At 46.8% G+C, this 20,014-nt stretch overlaps 1 protein-coding gene across 3 annotated transcripts in view; it reads right to left on the minus strand.

The window, feature by feature from the left end:
* Positions 1-11,808: 11,808 nt before the first annotated feature.
* The window catches only part of LOC115650868, a 64,062-nt gene continuing 55,856 nt past the window's right edge, over positions 11,809-20,014 (minus strand). For all 3 annotated transcript variants that reach the window (XM_030561381.1, XM_030561383.1, XM_030561380.1), the window contains 3 exons: positions 18,708-18,829; positions 15,355-15,452; positions 11,809-12,180 (listed from right to left, as the gene is read on the minus strand). In XM_030561381.1, coding sequence (XP_030417241.1) covers positions 15,356-15,452; positions 18,708-18,829 — 219 coding nt within the window. In that variant the 3' untranslated portion in view covers positions 11,809-12,180; position 15,355. The remainder of the gene's footprint in view (positions 12,181-15,354; positions 15,453-18,707; positions 18,830-20,014) is intronic.

Here is a 20,014-nt window from a genome sequence, read left to right on the forward strand (position 1 = left end):
CCTCTCCTGGTGAGTGGCTCCTTACTTTGGAAAGCATGGGAAAAGATTTGGCCATTCGCAGTAAGGAATAGAGAGCATTAGAACAATACACCGACAGTCCTTCATGAAAGGAGCTGGTGCATTTACATCTGGTCCTTCTGAGGTCACCTTGAGGAGAATCCTATGCTGTTTATTGCTCAGGCTCTGGTTAGAAAAACATTAAGATACATCAGAGCCCAGCCCTACACACAGCCCAGCCCTACACACAAGTTAAATAAGCAGGGTAGGGGTCAGTTTTCAAAGCACCACATGCAATATTGAAGCACAAATGCTGCTCAGACCTCTTCCCCAGATAAACGCTTCCCCCACACATATGTGCATCAGCCATTTAGCAAGGGCATGCATACCCCAAAACCCTGCAATGGTCTGAGCCCCACAAAGGGAGCAGGCTGAGGGACCAAAGTACTCACAGCTGTGCACATTAGCTCAGTGGGTCTCACCTGTTCATCTCTCTGGGGCAGAGAGTCCATGCTGTGTAACCAGGCTGGCCTTGAGTCAGGGCACTTACTTGTTGCATTTTCTTGACAGGGGGTGGCATAGGCTGCTGGCTAGTGAGACAAAGCCCCACAGCTGGCTCCCACAGGAAGTAGCCCCTCCCCTTTCAGGCAGAATGACAGATGGACTACTTTAAAGGCCTCATCCCACCTAATTAAGCGGGGCTGAATCAATGTACTCAGGGGCTCTTTTTCCCACCTGGAGCCTGTTCAACAAAGAGAGAAGCAGGAGAACTTGAGGAAAGGGGAAGTGTGAAGATCCTAGTTCAGATCTGTGGTGGCCCCTGCTCCCCATCTGCCCCACTTGATAGCAGACATCATGCTGTACCAGGGCAATGCATGTTTCATAAGTTAGCAAGGGAGATGCTAGCTTTGGTGGTGCTAAGGGCTATGCCCTGCCTCCTAAGGTATATCTTCACTACAACATTAACCTGGACTATAGCCCACCATTGCTCCTTCCCCCCTGCTTCCATCCACACAGAAGAACCTCTAACCCAGGCTTGAGGGTGCTTTAAACTCAGCTTAGCAGACACAAAGATATGAGCTGAGAATTCCCTTCAGCTCAAGCTGGAAACCTGCCTGCTTTATAATGAGAATGCAAGTTAATCAAGCACAGGTGCTGTTAATCCTACAATCCTATCTCCTAGTTGGACCAGGCTGTTGTATGGCCAAGCTGTGAACTGGAAACCAAACCGATCCATATCCAGTCCCCAAGCAGAGAAGCCGCGATGTTGCCAGCTCCGGTGATTTAATCACTCTTGTGATTTTTGTTGTTGTTTTTAAAGCACTGCCTCCTAGAGCCCAGTGATTAGGAGTGAGCCTCAACTTCCATTTTCTAGAGTCCTTGTGGCTGTAGAAAAAAGCTTGAAGGCCCCAAGTGTAATTTAAAGGCTCGAAAACAATAAGGTGAACTAAAAGAACCTCAAAATTATTATTTTTTCAGTCTTATGATTTTAAATCATTCTCATGATTTGTTGGGGTCTGACTCATGGCTTGGCACTACTGTGTCTACACAGTGACAGCCTCTTTTGTCCAAAGGTCTTCCAGTGCTTTCCAGTTTACTAAGCCTCCCAGCATCTCTGAGCACAGTGGTGCTGAAACCATTTGAATGGGGGGGGGGAGTACCGAAGGCAGAAACCATGTGTTTGTGTTGTAATGACTACTTCAAGCCAGCACACCCCCAGTTCCAGCACCTATGCCTGAACAGTATGTATCCTTGTACCAACAGGTAAATGGAGGCACTGCTTGTCATCACAATCAGGCTGACAATAGAACTCAGGAGTCCTGATGTCCATGCCCTGGCTCCAGCTCGTAATCTAACTCCCCATAAAAGAATCCTATGAACATTTTTTAAAACCATATCCTTAATGCATAAGGAACAGTTAGCCATGCTATTATTCCCCAACTGCCGAGTCGCTAACCAGCCCTAGAGCCCAGCATGGAATAGGAGGAGAGAGCGACTGTTTACTGACCCATGTGTCAATCAAAGGAAGTTCTGAAGATGCTATAAACCAGCCATACTCAGACTGAGGCTCATGTGTCTCCTGTGGCTCTTTGCAGCACATGATATTAAAACACTGTGATTTAATGATTAACCAATCAGGATGCTTTTACTATGTTATTAATCCACTGCAGTTGATAAAATAATAACTTGGTCAGTCAATTTGCTGTGAGAATAATAGAGTAAATGAAACAGTGAATTTACATGACTGTGGCTCTTTGGGGATAATGTTGATCCCTAATTTGGCTCCTGAACCACTGAGGTCTGAATATCACTGTTGTAAACCATAGGAGACAGTCCCAAGCTAACAGAAGGAACAGTAGCTTCCCATGCATGTTTCAGAGACTATTAGAAAAGGAAATATGGAGTTTTTTATTTAAAGAACCACGGATGGCTTTTAAAACTGGATTGTGGGTAATGGATTAATGTTACATATTATACAGCACCTTCCAGCCCACCAGATCCAAAAGTATTTTGAAAACAACACTAGATAAAGATCCCTTCACTTACCATTAAGGTACAGCAGTTTGGGCAGACTTCTCAGAAGGGCTCAGAGCCCAGCATGCTGGGTGCAGAAAATTGTTTAGAAAAGCTGGCTCTAATTGTGGATTGCCGAAATCCTGAAAATCTGGCCTCAGCTGGGCAGGGGGCACCAGCTGTTTGAAAGGTATCCAGCAGCACTCACAACTCTTTAGAACAGGAAGTGAAGCACGGTTATTGGTGTCAGGCTGTGTGGTGGCAGAACGCAATTGCCCCAACTGGAATATCAAACTGGGACATGAATCACACCGAGTTGTAAAGCACCATGTTCTCTCTAATGGCCCCAAGCAGTCAGGACTACCATTAACATCTCATCTGAAGGCCTCTGGTAGCACCGCAAACCCTAGCACTGTGCTGGGACATTAGCTCATTATTAATTCAGAGAGACAACACAGTTGTGTCTCAGATTACTGGGAACTGCTCCAATCCAAGCCACAGCACTTGCTGGTGAGGTATCATTAGTCCACAGCAGGTGTTCTGCTAGGGTGATGAATGCAGTGTAAAAATATGGATTGAGGGGTGAATAACTGAGGTTCATTGATCCTGTCCGACTGCTTGGCCATGCATCTGGCAACGATTAAATTCCCACGGTCCTCTCCCACCCTGCACTGCGCTTATTATAAAACCTGGGATGGATTTTCAGGGGGCTGGTCCTTTGGTTGTTCCACAGTTCTGGTCAGGAATATAGAAAAGATGTTGTTAGGGCTTTAAACACGCACCGTAGCAGCACATTGGATTTTCCTTGGCCATCTCCCATGCAAATATCGAGCAGACCCAATCTTGCTTAGTTTATGTGCGCTATACCTACTCGGTATGGCACTCTGTCCCCCTCTAGTGGGGCTAAGCCACATGGAGGTTGATATACCTGCCAGAACCATGGCTAAAGGAACAGCTACACTTACTGTGGCATTAGAGTACAAACACTGCATGCCCAGCTAGCACGGGTATAAACAGCAGTGTAGATGGTGAGGCATGGCTTAGGTGAGTAAAGTGTCTTACATGGCTGTACTCTCAGAGTACATATCCTAGAAGGGCTCTCTACATGCCCAAGAAGTTCTCACCACTGCCAGATCCTTTCCCCACTGCCTTCCACCTGCCAGAGCCTTTCACTACGGCAAGGAAAGGCTCTGGCAGTGTAGCTGCTCTGCACAGTGACAAGTGTGGACACAGCCAGCCTTCACTGTGACATGGAGCTATATGTGTCATACCTGCACTGTGCGTGCTGCCATGAGTGCAGACCCAGCCTAAGAGCCGGCTCTTTCAGTTCAGGCAGTAGTGGCTCAGACATTGAGATCCACAGTTCCCGGGTTTGATCCCTGTTTCTGATGACCCACCTGAGGGCATAGGAGTTATGTTTGCAAGATCCCACACTAGGAGAATCCAAGGCCTTCATCTGGGAAGAGAAAGGAAGACTCTCCTTTTGTTCAGGGGTGGAGCAGGAAGACAGCCAGGACTGATGCCAAATGATAGGAAGTGAGATGCTAATCGGCTGGAATTGAGATGGCTCAGATTCAGCCCTCCAAGGGTTAAACTTCATGTCTGTTTCCCATCCTCCTCTTATTACCCAAGTGGCCTGCATACGCAGCTCTCTGAAGTTGCTAGGTGCAAATGTCCAGCCCTCAGGATATGTTCAGCCAATGGGAACATTTTGGTGCTGTCATGCTTTTGCCTCATGTTCTTGTGGATGTTATCAGTCAATATCTTGTTGGTGGAGGTGTGGATTTAAATTTGGAATAAAACAGAGTGTGTTAGTGTAATGTGCCCCACCACAACAGGGTTTAAATTCAGCGCCTTTAGCATGAAAGCACATACTTCTGCTTTTTGCTCTAAAGAAGTAGTGTCATTAGCCTGCCGCAGTAGTAGGCTATTATCCCATGTGGAAAAGACTATAGAAGGGCCATGGTGCATATTTTACAAGCTCACTTATGTAGACGAACTGAGCTCTTCCGCTCTTACTGAACAATGTCTGTTTTCTTTTGCAGCTTGCCTCCAGCATTTGCATGACTTTTCATTTCAAGCACGACATGAAGAATTTGCCTGAAAACAGGATCTTTTTCTCAACAGTGCATCTGCTCATTATTTTCCCCATTATTTTCCTAAGAATCTTTTGTTGGTTAAATTACACCCAGTTCCACAGCAGCCAGTTGTCATGCTACCGATCAAGGTTGGGACATCATCAGGTGCACATCTGAACTGAATCTGAAGATTTTATTTCTGCATGAATGCCTTGGAAAGAGGAAATCTGGGGTGTACACATAGAAAAGTAGGAATGTTACTGGAAAATATTGGGCCAGATACTCAGCTGTTGTAAATTTGTTCTTGTGTGAGACTGTGACACAGAGGTCAATTGGTGGTTCACTACTCTGTGTCAGGAATTCTTGTGGGGCTTGATATACTCACCACACCTAACACATTGTTGTTATAGTATATCCCCAAAAGGTCCAATAATATAGCACTTGAAAACTAATAACTCACTGATCATTAATATTCTTGCAAGGTATATGTAGGGGGTGTGCACAGAGTTATAAATACCTGTTAGAATTATGTTCTTAAAATGTGCTTGGTGAGCAATGAATAAGCCCAGTCTGCCCTGGACAAAGAAATGTGTATTTGCTTGTCTGTACCAGCCTGATCATCAATGAAGTGACAATGAAGGTACATCTATAAACAAGCTAAACAAAGCCATCAAACTAATGAATGGGGGAGATAGCCTCTTAGCTATTTAAACAGGGGGGTCTGGACCTCAACTGATAAGCAGTTGAATCAACTAATTCTATACAATGTTACTGTATTACGCAACGCAATGTCTTTTATGTGACACACTGGGGATTAAATATCATTGTGAAATGTTGCATTAACACTATAAATTATGGCTACTCACTGATATTATGCTTTAAAGTCTGCGAGCAAACACAGAGAGCAATAGGTTTTCTCCCAGACAGGAGTAAAGGCAGCTATTTACCTGTCTCCAATGTCAATTAAGCTGAGAGAAATTGAAACAATAGAAGCCCCAATTGAATATAGGGGGATGGAGACTGCACCCCTAGGAGCCTTCCTACCTCTTGAAGCAGGGCCAATGAGCTTTGGGGCGACAGCAGGGTATCTACACCTCAGCAAGAGAGAGAAGCTTGGTCTGGGCTGGCTTTTCAAAGAATACATTACAAAGGTTGACGGAGTATAAACAGACAGGGAAGAGAACCCCATGGAGGTCCATCACTTGGGGGATTCAAGAGGCCAGAGGTCTTGAAATCACAGACCGTTGGGTCCTTCAACCAATGGGGCTTAAACATCTGGGAATCAAATATAGATGAGAAACCTGCATAAGCAAAGATTGTAACAGGCTGATGTTACATTTTAGTCTTAGATACTTATTTTTACTTTTCTTTGTAACCATTTGTATCCTTACTCCTTATACTTGGTATCACTTAACTTTTTGTTTAATAAAACTTGTTTTATTTTTTACACTATAAACCAATCCAGTGCTGTGATTGAAATAAGAATGTTTGTCAAACCCCAGTTAATACACTGCAGTTTATTACTTTGTCTCTTTAAAAGAGCAATGGATTTCTGAGCGTTCAGTGGGAGGGCTGAATTCTGCAGGGAGACAGTTTGGGGAAAATTTGAGACAGGCAGGTATTGGGGTCACTTTGCAAAATGTAACTGGGCGGTGCAAGCCAGCATGTGACTTATATGTGGCTGCATGTGTCAGGACTATGAACGGCAGCAGAATAACACTTGAGACGCCCTGAGAGTGGCAGGGGTGACAACTCCTCACTGGTCTGGATTGAACCCTGACACATTCCAGGGACACACAGGTATTTTGATGAATTCAATGGGAGTTAGGTACCTATGTACTTTTGAGGACCTGGCCAAAGAGACTGAATGTTTCATGACATTAGGTCATGTAAGAATTCTATGGTAGTAAAGGGATTTAAACCCAGTTCTCCTATGTCTCAGGGTGGCACCTACCACTGCAGCATGGATCTTCTCAATAAGATGTTACATGTGTTTTATGTGCTCCAGCATTTGATAATCTAGTTATGTCAACACATGAAACAAATGAGGTTTACAGAGGGCTGTATATTACATAGCATTTGTTTATGTCCCAGATTTGCTCTCAAGTGTCACATGTATGTTTGTAAACAACAAGTTCTTAAAATAGATTTTACAGAATGTAGGATTGCTATGTGATCTTACAGCTTCTTGTGAAGTAGATGGGCCAGATTCTGATCTCACTCGTGGTGGAATAATTTGGAGTAACTCAGTACATTTACTTCCAATTAACACCCATAGGAACATATGGCTCAAGAGTGCCAAACCTTGACATTCATACTAGTTGACACACAATTACTTGCAAAGCAAACATTGTCACCACTTTGTTAATGACAAGCGCCTTCAGACTCTCAGGTGAGCAGAGTGCAGAAGGGACTGTTAAATGGAGAATTACATTCCACAACCATTCCTTTCAAAGTCTAAATTTCACTGGAAGGGAGCATAACCTAGTGGCTAGCGCAGTTGATTTGGAATCAGTTCCCAGGTCTGTCTTGGTCTGGGCCTGCTGGGTGACCTTGTGCAAGTGACCGTCCCCTGAGTGCCTCAGTTTCTCTATCTGTGAAATGGGATTAATGATACTTTGTAAAGCACTGGGAGATCTAGTGATAAGAGCAAGGTATTATATTGTAAAGTTCACAGGTCAAATCCTACTGTCTTTTGTCAGGAAAGATTCCCATCAGGAAAGGATCAGACTCGAGGTCCATCTAGTCCAGCATCCCATCTGAGAGCGACCAACAGCATCTGCTTCACAGGAAGGTGCATGAACCCCTGTAGTGAATCATTATAGAGGAATCTGTTCACAGGAAAATCTTTCTTGTTGGTTTATATCCCAGTGCAGGAGGATTTGAAATAAACCCTAGCTCTTACCTAGCACTTTTTGTCAGTAGCTCTCAAAGCACTTTTCAAAGGAGTTCAGTGTCAATATTCGCATTTCACAGATGGGGAAACTGAAGCACAGAACAGGGAAGTGACTTGCCTACAATCTTCCAGCAAGTGAGCCACAGAAATAGAACAAAGGTCTCCCAAATCCTAGTCTGGTGCTGAAGCCACTAAGCAATACTGCCTTTTTGTTATAAATCCATCTATCCTTTATAAATTTAAACCCATGTAAGATAGCCAGGACTGTTCTCATTGGCCATATAAATGTCCAATCCTTTTTTGAGCTCTTAGCCTCAATGACATCTTGTTGAAATGAACTCAAGTTTTTCACTGCAATCTGCTTTACCATGCATCTGCCATCAGCTTGTCCATTCACCTGGCTTTATTTAGACCTTCTGACGTTCCTCGCCGGCTCCTCTGGCTTTGATCTACATAACAGCGTGTCCTTTCCAAACTCTGCCATCTCACTGCTCGCCCCTTATCCAGGCCATTAACAGATATACCAAACTTCATCAGCCCGAGAGTGGAAGCCAGCTTTTGTCTTGACAAGTGTTATTCCAATGCTGTCTTTAGACATTTTCTAATCAATGACGGTGCTTTGCTTTTCACCTGTGGTGCTTTGATTCCTTCAATAGCCTCTTGTGAGAGACTTTGCTAAAGGCTTGCTGAAGGCAAGGAGAGTTATGCCCAAGTAAGGACCACAGAGGTGGGCCTTATGTCAGGCTAAAAGGCAGTTTGAGATTGTCATAAACAGATAGCTAAGGGTTAATGTCTCTTTCACCTGAAGCACCTGACCAGAGGACCAATCAGGAAACAGGATTTTTTTTTTCAACTCTGGGTGGAGGGAAGTTTGTGTCTGAGTCTTTGTCTGTCTGCCTGCTTTTCTCTCAGCTTTGAGAAGTGATTTCTGTTTTCTAATCTTCTGTTTCCAAGTGTAAGGACAAAGAGATCAAATAGTGAGTTATGTGGTTTCTTTTCTTTGGTATTTACATGTCTATAGTTGCTGGAGTGCTTTGAATTGTATTCTTTTTGAATAAGGCTGTTTATTCAATATTCTTTTAAGCAATTGACCCTGTATTTGTCACCTTAATACAGAGAGACCATTTGTATGTATTTTTCTTTCTTTTTTATATAAAGCTTTCTTTTTGAGACCTGTTGGCATTTTTCTTTTCTGGGAAACTTCAGGGAAATTGAGTCTGTACTCACCAGGGAATTGGTGGGAGGAAGAAGTCAGAGGGAGATCTGTGTGTGTTAGATTTACTAGTCTGATTTTGCATTCCCTCTGGGTGAAGAGGAAAGTGCTTTTGTTTCCAGGATTGGAATTACAAAGCGTGGACTCCCTCTGTTTAGATTCACAGAGCTTGTGTCTGTGTATCTCTCCAGGAGCACCTGGAGGGGGGAAGGGAAAAGATTTATTTCCCTTTGTTGTGAGACTCAAGGGTTTGGGTCTTGAGGTCCCCAGGGAAGGGTTTCGGGGGGACCAGAGTGCCCCAAAACACTCTAATTTTTTGGGTGGTGGCAGCAAGTACCAGGTCCAAGCTGGTAACTAAGCTTGGAGGTTTTCATGCTAACCCCCATATTTTGGACGCTAAGGTCCAAATCTGGGACTAAGGTTTGACAGAGATAGAGGACTGGACTGGAATTCAGGAAACCTGAGGTCTATTTCTGGCTCTGCCATGGGCAGGGGCGGCTCCAGACACCAGCGCAGCAAGTGCATATCTGGGGCGGCAAGCTGCAAGGGGCGGGCTGCCAGTCGCTGTGAGGGCAGCAGTCAGGCAGCCTTCGGTGGCGTTTCTGTGGGAGGTCCGCTGGTCCCACGGCTTCGGCGGCAATTCGGCTGTGAGTATGCCAAAGGCGTAGGACCGGCAGATCACCCACAGAACCGCTGCCGAATCCGCGGGACCAGCAGACCTCCCTCAGAAACACCACCGAAGGTGCCTGACTGCTGTGCTTGGGGTGGCAAAAAACATAGAGTCGCCCCTGGCCATGGGTCCTGCTGAGTGACCTTGGGCAAGCTAGGTATTACCATTAAAATGCCATCTATTCTGATCTTGGTTAGGCAAATGTAAATTCAGACTAACCTCACTTTCTGGATTGGAGCTACTCCAGATTTACTGCCGCATAAGTAAAGATCAGGACAGGGCCTTCAGGTAAGCACAGAGCTTCACTTCCCAGCCCTGAGATGCTCCTGAGGGAATGCTCTATTCATTGCATAAGCCTGAGCTAGAAGTCAGAGTCATACAAGGTAAACACCAGAGTTTCCTCCAGATGGATTCCATGAAGCCATACCGTTTCCCTTTGCCATCAATCTTAGCCGATCACCTTAGGCTCCCATTTAAGTACCACTGCATTTACCACTTGACAGTAAGAGAGCTATTGCTGCAGCAATGAATCCCAGCCCCATCCTTCTGTGCACAGAGGGCTCTTGGGACTAGCGAGGTGTCTCTCCAAGACAGAAGGGTCAGTGCGGATCTTGGAGGATGTTACACTTCTGCCTCCAACCAAATAGCCGGGTGGCCACAAAATGGTTTCACAACATGGGAGGTAGATTCCTTGGAGATAAAGCTAGGCCAGGCCTTAAACCCAGCTGTATCCCAGAGAAAGCATTGTGGGAGCACATAGTGTCGCTCCCTAAAGGTTACCTTAGGGTTAAGGGCCTGTGGTCACCGCAGCATTCTGCACCTGGATTCTCTAGCACTCTGATGTAGCACGCTGGAAGTCCAGGTCAATTACAAACTGGGGGTGTTTACCAGCCCAAAGTACAAGCAGGGTAGAAGTGACTTATGTTTCTGTCAAATTCAATTTCTGGTCTCTATCCTTCAATCGCTAGTTTTCCATGCGCTGCGGATTGTTGCACTGATGGCACGTAACTGCTCTGGAAGCATTGGCTGGAGGTTCTGACAGGTAGCAAGATGTTACCTGGGGCTTTTGGCACCCCGGGAGGCAGGCTGGGAACATGAGATGTTTCATGCTGGCTGGATAGTTCTGCGGAAATGAGCAGCAGTGAAATAATGAACCAGGTTGCCGTTTAAACTGCTGTCCCTGGTTTTGGAGTAAACGCCCCCTGTAGGTGAAGGGGGATAGTTCACACCTCTCAAAGCTATTGTTTCAGGCTGTTGCCAGGTTCAGGAATGACATGCACATTTAGAAGGTTCCTTGTGGCCCTAACAACTAAGTAAGATATTTTGAAACCATTGAAAGTTTAGATGGTGGAGCATGATTCTGCGGTGAGGGAGGGTGTCTGTGGGAAATTCAGCAGCATCATAGAATATATGGGGCCCTGTTTTAGGGGCAGGGGTTGATAGAAATGGAGAGCCATCTGGGTGCCTTGTCCATGCCGGAGCACAACAGTCCTGCATCCTAGCTACATGGCAAAATCAGGTGCATGGTTGCCTCGTACCCTAGCCTCCATGGAGCCCCTGGAAATAAACCAGCATGGCACTAGGGCTGGGAAATGTTCAAAAATAGCCGCAGCTCTGCACAGGAACACCCTTGGGAGCTGATGTGTACATTGCAGGCTTTGTCTTCTGGCAGGTTGGCTGGGCGTGTGCTTCCTGTCATAGAATTCCCAGATTAGCACGGGCCTTGGGCTGCCAACAGCTGCTGCAGCTGAGTTCACGCAGCCTGTCCGGAAGAGCCAGAGATTGGCCCAGTTAGGAGTCTGAGGCAGAGTTTGGAGAACACTTGCCTGAGGTCACTGGTTGAAGCACCCAGTGCTGCTAAAACATGAGGTGGAAGTGCAGGATGAAGCGAGGTCAGCTGCCACCTCCCAGGCTTGCGGTCTGTTGACACCATTAGTCACAGTGACCTGTGCATAAAGGTGTCTGACTGGCAATGGTGGCACACTGCTGATGGTGCAATGACTCCACACCAGCACAGAGCAGGGGTCCCCACAACAAGAGGGATGGATTTCTGTCATTCCCTAATACCCGGGCTACCCATCAGCAAATGGAGGAGGTGGGATACCTCTCTCTTCAGTGAGTGACAGAGTCAGGGAAGAGGAGATCTCATTTCTCACTCTGCAATTGGGGGAGATCCCCCAAAGCAAACAGAGGAGTTCCCTGTTCACTCTCTCAAAGTGAATGGAAGATGCTCTGTAACCCTAGTCAATCCTACTTTGGTAAGGAAATGGACCTGATAACCTAACAATAGATCTTTCTCCTCTCTAAACTTGGCCATGAGTGGGGAAGGCAGGAGAGATTTGTCCATCTTTATGCTCCCTGCAATTTTCTAAATGATTTTTTGAGCACAGAGTATACAAAGAACCAGGAAAAAAAAACAAGAAGGAAATTAATTCAACACAGAACTGCATTTAATAAGGAGGGTGGAGTCTGTGAGTTTAGGGGGTACTGAGAACAATCAATCAATGTAAAACACTTACTCTAAAAATACAGTGGATTCCAGCCTAGTACAGATAGGGTCATCCCTCAGGTGGCAGAGATGGGAGAATCAAGGGGATAAACATTCAAAGGGGGAAGGCATAGACACTGAAAGAGGAAACAGGAACAAGCTTGCAGCTAACAGGCCTTGTCCCAGACACCAGCCTGGTGGGGACCAAAGAACAGGTCTCAATCTTCTTTCTTCATCTTCATCTGCCAGATGAAGGGGGCTTGCAGACTCAAAACATAAGCTTGGTCTTGGGGCCACTGTCCCATCTCTTCTAGGAGAAAGGCTCTGGCCAGGGCAGAGAGAAAGTGTGTTACCGAATCACACTGGCAAATGCAGAGCTGTCTGACCAATAGCTAAGCCTGCTGCCCAATCCCACCAGCCCCTGGCACACAAGGGAACTGAGAAGTGACTCCTTCTCCTAGGGCCAGTTTCATGTGTATGAATAGGGATGGTCAGTCTCTACTGAAGTAGGTTCTATAGTTTGCAGTAGGTCAGCTGAGATGGTCACACTAGTTCTTTCTGGCCTGGAAGTCTACGAATCTGTAGTCTCTCCCTTTCCCCTTCTGCTCACCAGCCAATGGCCTCCTCACTCCCCTCCCACAATCGTGCAAGAGCCTTCTCCTCTCCATGTCCAGCCATGTGGACCAGCTCCCCTGAACCTCACTGCCTCCAGCTCGTTCCAGCCCCCAGCTGAAGAGTCGCTCCCCTTCTCTGTGGCTCTTCACTTCCCCCTCCATTCGTTGCCATTTCGCTTCGTTGCCATTTATGAGCAGGGGCATGAGTGTCGGTGTAGACTGGGCTCAGGCATTCCCAGCACTGGGCCCTGAGACTGTGGCCAGAAAAGGGTGCGGAGCCTGGACTTTACTGGCATGTCCCACTGCTAGCACCAGTGCTAAACAATGGGCTGGACAGTTACTAGCATTGACAAGGCCAAAGGATTCCTCTCCCTCAGGTTGGTCTGGTGCTCACGCTCATCCCCTTCTGCACTTGCCCCCGGCTCCGCCCTTGATGGTGAAAACGGGCATGGAAGGGCTCTGGGTTCTAGTCCCACTGACTGTTTGTTGCCGTAGTTGCTACATAGCCTCACTTTCAGAAATACCAACATTGACGGGTCCCTGCTGGCTTCTGGGCCCCTGGAAACCCAGCCCTTAACCTCTGTGCCTCAGTTTACCATCTGCACATGAGGATCACACCTATCCATGTCACTGGCTTAATTACTATGTACAGAGCCCTCTGAGAGCCTCAGAGGACAGGTGCTGTGGCTGCGCACAGCGTCAGGACCACACCCGCACTCCTGGAACACAGTTTAGATGGGGGGGGAGGAAGAGCATTGATTGGCTGAGGCAGGGGAGGGGCAGACAGAGCTATAATCGTCCTTAGCAGTAAGTCCCCAGGTGCCATCACAAGCTCTTATGCAAACTGCCGCTGCCCGCGCATCACACAGCGAGCCAGCCGCGTCAAGGCTCGTGTGCGGGAAAAAAACCTAAATGCCACGTTCTGGATGAGACAAGGCAAAGCAGCCGCCTCCGCACTAGCTTTTTAAAATGATAATTGGGCACTTCCCTTCCCCCCCAGCGCAGCTACCAGAGAAAAGACGAACAATTGCACTTTGATCGAGAAACAAAATCCTCCAAAGAATTCCACACCCACCCACCCGCACAGGGCCCAGCATTGGGCACAGGAGCCCAGCTTTGCTGCCCTATGCTTTACTGCATTCTAGATGGGCTTTTCCCACGTGGGGTAGGGAGGAAGTAGCTTTGTTCCCGCTCCCAGCCGTCCTCGCTTTGTAAGGGAGCTTGCTGATCCCTACCTGCTGCGGTCTCGCCCCACCGCTGGACTCTGGCTATTGGAGTGATATTGAACCAGAAGCACGGTGCCGTTTTTAGACTGATATTTGAAAACTCACCGCACTTCCTCCTCCTGGGGACTGCTGCTTTCTTTCACCAATCATTTTATAGCATGCTGAACTTCCTCCCAGGATCTCTAGGTGTTTTATAAACACTGCACTAACTCCAGCAACACGCCCGACAAGAACAACTGTTATATATCCCATTGCAGAGATGGGGAAACTGAGGCATGGGTAGTTGAGGTCTAGATTTTAATAAATGGAGGCCTAAACTTAGGCTCCTGAGTTCAACGCTTAGTCACCTAAATAAGTGGCCTGATTTTCAAAAGTGCTGAGCTCTTATGGACTTCAGTGGGAGCTTCTGGGCATTCAGCACCATTGAAAATCAGCTCATTTACTTGGGTCCCTAAGTATATAATTACAGCCTAACTCGAGGTTCCCTTTTTTGAAAGCCTTGGCCATCACGACTCAGTCTTGGTCACACAGTCAACAGCAGCAGAGGCAGGAATAGAACCCAGGAGTCCTGCCTCCTCGTCAGCTGATGTAACCAGAAGAGCATACGCTGTCTGGACAATCCCACCTAATCAATCCCTCGCCATTCCACTGGTAGCACCTCGCTCTCTCCTCTTCTCTGCCTGTTGCATGCAACAATGCAGTCTGCTGAGGACTGAAATGCTTTAGTTTAACCCAAGTTTTGGGGCTTCCCCGGGGTAACCGGTGCAATACAATGGCCTGAAGAGGTCAGACTAGACGATCTAATGGTTTCTTCCGCCCTTAAGCTCTAAGAGTGCATCTCCCTGCACATTCCTTATGGCAGCGTGCAGAGTAACACCTCAGCAGCTGCCCAGCATGGCTCTCAACAGCATGGCTTAGGTGAGTAAAGACATGCCTGAACCTTACGGTATGTACCCTAAGTGGCCCTCTACAAGCCAAGCAGTGCTTCCCCCATCTACACTGCTATATTTAGTAGTGTAGCGTCCCGCGGCCTCCCTGCTGCTGGAGTCTGCCCCCGCTGCAGGGCCGAGAGGGTCAGACCCAAGACAAAGGACAAATAACTCACACTCAAACTTCCCTCCACCCAGATTTGAAAAAGTCTTGTTTCCTGATTGGTCCTCTGGTCAGGTGTTTCAGGTTACTCCTTTCCAGGTGAAAGAGACATTAACTTTTAGCTATCTGTTTATGACAGCTCCTGCTGCAGGAAAAGGCTCCCACAGTGGGGAAAGGCTCTGGCAGAGGGGAGGCGGAGGGGAAAGGAGCCTTTTCCCACTGTCTTGCCTCTGCCAGAGCCTTTCACTGATGCATATACTGACATGCCACAGTGCGGACGCAGCCTGCTTTTCACTGTGGCATGTAGCCACACGTAACTTACACCACGCTGCCAGCAATGTGCAGTGTAGACCCAGCCTATGAGATCTAGGCATGGGGCTGGCATTTTGCACGCTCAAAATGCCACATACAGAAGAGCTGTTTACCACCAGAGTGTAACTTGGATTGACAAACAGCAGCCCCGTGAGAAAAGGGAATGTGTAGGGCACCAGCGCACAATCTCACAGCGCTCCTGGGGGCTGTAACTCAGTGACTCAGTCCAGAATGCCCTTCTGTTCCTGACTGACCTCAGTCTTCTTCAGGAGCTCCCAGTCCATTTGTCCTCAGGTCTACCTGGGCTCTCCCGAAGTGGCCAACAGCTTCCCCAGTGCTGCCATCAGGAAACCTGGATTGGAGAAATAAGTGCATCAGGAGAAACAATCACTGGAATTTACCCTACACGTTCTAAAGAAAATAGGAATAATGCTTTGCACTTATCTAGCATTGTCCAAACACTTAGTGGATGAAGTCTCACAAATCCTCTGCAAACTAAATATTATCCCCTGTTTACAGACGAGGTTAAAAGAAAGTGACTCAGTAGCAGAGTTGGGATTAGAACCCAGGATTCCTGACTCTCTCTTTCCTCCCAGTCATTAGAACATGCTGCCTCCAGCAATAAACATGACAGCTATTGAATGTGCTGAATTAGAAGAGGAACAGAGCCAAATTTTGATCTTGAGCAGTGAGAACCAGAACCTCCCCACTGCAGTCCAGCGAGTTACTCTAGATGTGCACTGCTGTAACCCAGAACGGAATTGGGCCCATTGTCTGTGTATTGGTATGTTTCTCCTCCATTGACAAGTGGGTAATTCCCATACCCATTCTACACCTTCAGACTTTATAATCTTGCTGCCAGCTAGCAGACCTAGAAACAAGCTCCCTAGAGTCAGTGTCTGGGCAGGCTCCAGCTCTCTGACAATGGCCATAGATAAAACGACACTTAACAGACAATACACCTACTAAACAGTAAGGTCAGACTGTCCCACAGCCTGAGAGCAACTGAAGGCACTAACTACCTTGCCTGCATCAGCAAGGGCGGTCAGGAGCTAATGGGTCGTTAGCTCAGTAAAGAGATTCCCAAATTACTGGCCTGTAGGACGTCTCCCCGAAGGCTGCCTATGCTGAGGAGCCTAGAGTTCTGTTTGTGTGTCTGCAGGAGTCTAGGGAGCAGTTTTACGTGGTTCCCAAATCAGCCTTCATTCTCAGCCCACAAAGACGTAGCAGTTCATGCTTTAGCTTGATTTAAAGGAAACTCCATTAGATGTTAGGTTCATCCCTCAAAGGAAGGGGTGGGAGACCCATATTTGGGACATTTCAAAACAGATAAAAGCCCTGGGGAATAGACTATAGCAAACAATTTTGCATTGAGAGGTGAGAGGAAAGGAGATGATAAATGATCCAGCAGGCCTTTTCCAGACCCAGTTGTTGTGTGGCTGTACAAAGAACTTCTACAGGACTTGGACACTTGGAATGTACATGGCTTTAGCTGCCACACAATAGATGCACGTGGCAGCAGACACCCCCACTTTGTTCCCTTGTTTGTACAACAGAATATCACAAAGCGTATTTATAAATTCTTTTGTTCTAACCAGGTAATAGTGATGCTCTCCAAATGCCTGAAAAGCACAGCCTGGCTTCGGATGGATTCTTTGGACATGGGCAAAGAGATCACTTGACTAATAGAGTACAGCTATTATAGGAGGGAGGCCTGGGTCTGTTGTGTTTTTAACTGATTAGGCAAATTTAGTGTAAGTGAAAAGTGCTGGGCCTGGAGACTGATTTCCTCTCTTCAGCCAGAGCCTAGATACAGCACAGCAATTATAACTTCAACTTTGAGATTCCCACCATCGACAAAAAGGGATTTTGCCCTCCCTGGCCCACTTATTCCTTGGCCTCTCTGCTTAGAATGCCAGGATGTGCATGAGCTCATGGTTTATATATTTTGGATGTCTAAGACCAACTAGTTCATTTCAGAGCCGGAGATCTGGGAATGACATACAGCCGGACTCCTCCTAAAGCACTTGTCATCAGTGACTTTAAAAACAGCACCTTCTTAATAATGGTATCAACTCCCTGTGCATCATCAAGTCAGATCATGTGACTTGACTGACACAAACTGTCCTTTCTTCCTGCAGATGCAGTTATAGGAAAGTGAGCTAGAGTCTGTTCTGCCTCACCCATCGTCTGAAATGAATCCTTATCAAGAAGCACCCTGCACAGGACAGAAATACCTATGGTCTGACCACGGCTGATGGTAAAGGGGAATTAAACATGTGCAGCCTGGTAAAGCACTGTTTTTTTTTGCAATAACATCTTAATTATTTTATTATTTGTACTGCAGTAGCACCTAGAGCCCCAGTAACGAACCAGGACCCCACTGTACCAAGTGCTGTACAGATTCAGAACAGAGGCATTTCCAGCCCCAAAATACAAACACATGGTTAATATGCTGCCCACTGTATGAGATCAGTGTTTTTATTATAGCTTAGAGTGATATGGGAAGCTGCAGAGAAATTTTCACATATTTACCTCTAGGTTGCTTCCCATAGAGCAGGGGTGGCCAACCTGAGCCTGAGAAGGAGCCAGAATTTACCAATGTACATTGCCAAAGAGCCACAGTAATATGTCAGCAGTCCCCCATCAGCTTCCCCACCCTGCTCCCAGCGCCTCCCACCCACCGGCAGCCCCACCGATCAGTGTCTTCCACTCCTTCCCCGCACCTCCTGATCAGCTGTTTTGTGGCATGCAGGAGGCTCTGGGGGGGAGAGGGGGAGGAGCGAGGGCACAACAGGCTCAGGGAAGGGCATGGGAAGGGGTGGAATAGGGGCAGGGCCTGTGGCAGAGCCAGGGGTTGAGCAGTGAGCACCCCCGGCACACTGGAAAGTTGGTGCCTGTAGCTAAAACCCTGGAGATGGTGCCTGTACAAGGAGCCACATATTAACTTCTAAAAGTTGCATGTGGCTCCGGAGCCCCAGGTTGGCCACCCTTGCCATAGAGACAAGTGTGTGCGGGTGAGTGTGTGTGTAAACTGCTGCCCTCTACTGGATGGAATGGGAACTGCTCATGACTGCGTCAGGATCCCTACTACTCTCAGTTTGTGATTTCCCTTTAGCCCTGTTGTTGACAACAAATTCCAAACAGCTAGCCAGGCCAGCATCACAATGTTTTATATTACAGTGTCTTGTACTCAGTGTTTTTGAACACCAGGATAGCTTATTCACTAATGTACATGGGGAAATATTTATTCAGCCTATTTTGGGAAATAGATTATTTGGCCCTTGTGAGTTTGAAGATCAATTTCCCCCTCTCTAATGGAACCTGTTCAAATTTACACCACTCATCTGTACTAAAGACATTTCTAGCCCATCTCTGGATGTTTTTTTTAAGTCAGATGGTGCTATCTAGTGGTCAGAGAAAGTATAACCATACTTCGGCTTCCAGTTCAGCACACTCTCTCAACTGCATAGGTAACTGCATTGCTTGTCCTGAAAAAATCCTTAAATACGGTTCGACTTTGTGAAACTAGACAGAATTTGGACAATGTCTGATTGGGGTTGTGTTTATGCTTGCTTTCTTTGTTGAAGAGCATCATGGATCTCACCTGCAGATCAGAGCAGTACTGGAGGATTTTGAAGAGATGAGACGAGGCTCGGATGTTGCAAATTCATAAACAGTTAGATTCAGAGTGGATCCCTCTTCCATTTCCAGCTGCACTGGGTTTTCCTGGAGGTGGAAGTGCAGGAAAATGGAGGTTGAGGACAGGTGAGAATAGAGAAAAGGGAATTGTATCAAGGCACTATCTACACTGCAGTTTGGATCAAGTCAGGAAACTATTTTCAGGAGCTGACCTTGAAACACATTGTCTTTCTATATTGAGATTCCTATCAAAGGATCTCAATATAGTTTATCTTGTAGAATAAATTATTATCTCTGTTACAGATGGGGAAACTGAGGCACAGACCTCAGAACAGAAGCCAAGTCTTCTGACTCCCAGTCCCCTGTTCTCACCACTGGAAATTCCTATCTCCCCCAGTTTGTCAAACAGTTTCAGACCCCATAAGGTGGTTCTGCTGGCTGATGTGGGCAGGGGAAACCTATAAAAAATCCTTTGATCTATGACATTTTCTCTGCACCATTTTAAAAACCTTGCCCCTGTCCATGCTGTGTGGCAATGGACAACAGATCACTTCTTGAAGATGGTGTCTTAATACAACCTGCTATGCAGCAGAGATGGGGCCTGACTTCTTCATTGTCTTGTACCCAAATGCTATGACATTTCCACACCCAGGCAGAGAAACACTCAAACACAACTGCTTTACTGAATTGCTAACTCCTCAGCTACCCTGAGTTCACTTCCTGAAGCTCTACCAGTTCCTGTGTCAGCTTTAAAGTGACAAAATCTCTTGGCTGAACAAACATATTGTACTGCAGACTGTATTGAGGAAAGCAGCAGCAAAGAATGGATGGTCCAGTGTCTAGAGGACTGACCCAGGACTGAGGAGACCTGGGTTTAAGTCCTCATTCTGCTACAGACTTCCTCTATGACCCTGGCCAAGTCACTTCATCGCGCTGTGCCTCAGTTTCCCACCTATAAAAAGGGAGTAGTAGCACTGCTCTGCCTTACAGGGGTGCTGCGAGGTGCCCAGATATTATGATAAAGGGGCCATATAAGTGCTGAAGACAGCACCTAGAAATCTAGTCAGACAGAGATGTGCATATTTGAGTGTCTGAGAAAGAGTGGGGCCTTGAGGGTCAAATGTAGCACTCCTTGCAGTAGAGAAATGGGGCTCAGTTGGACCCAGTTATAGTCTATCTGGGTGAGACCAAACCACTCGCCTCCATCTCAGAACCCCTTTTGGTGTCACTCAAACTGCCTTGCAATGACATTTAATGGAGGTAATGCCCAAT

This window comes from Gopherus evgoodei, chromosome 4, assembly GCF_007399415.2.
Source record: "Gopherus evgoodei ecotype Sinaloan lineage chromosome 4, rGopEvg1_v1.p, whole genome shotgun sequence".
In the NCBI taxonomy this organism is placed as follows: Eukaryota; Metazoa; Chordata; order Testudines; family Testudinidae; genus Gopherus; species Gopherus evgoodei.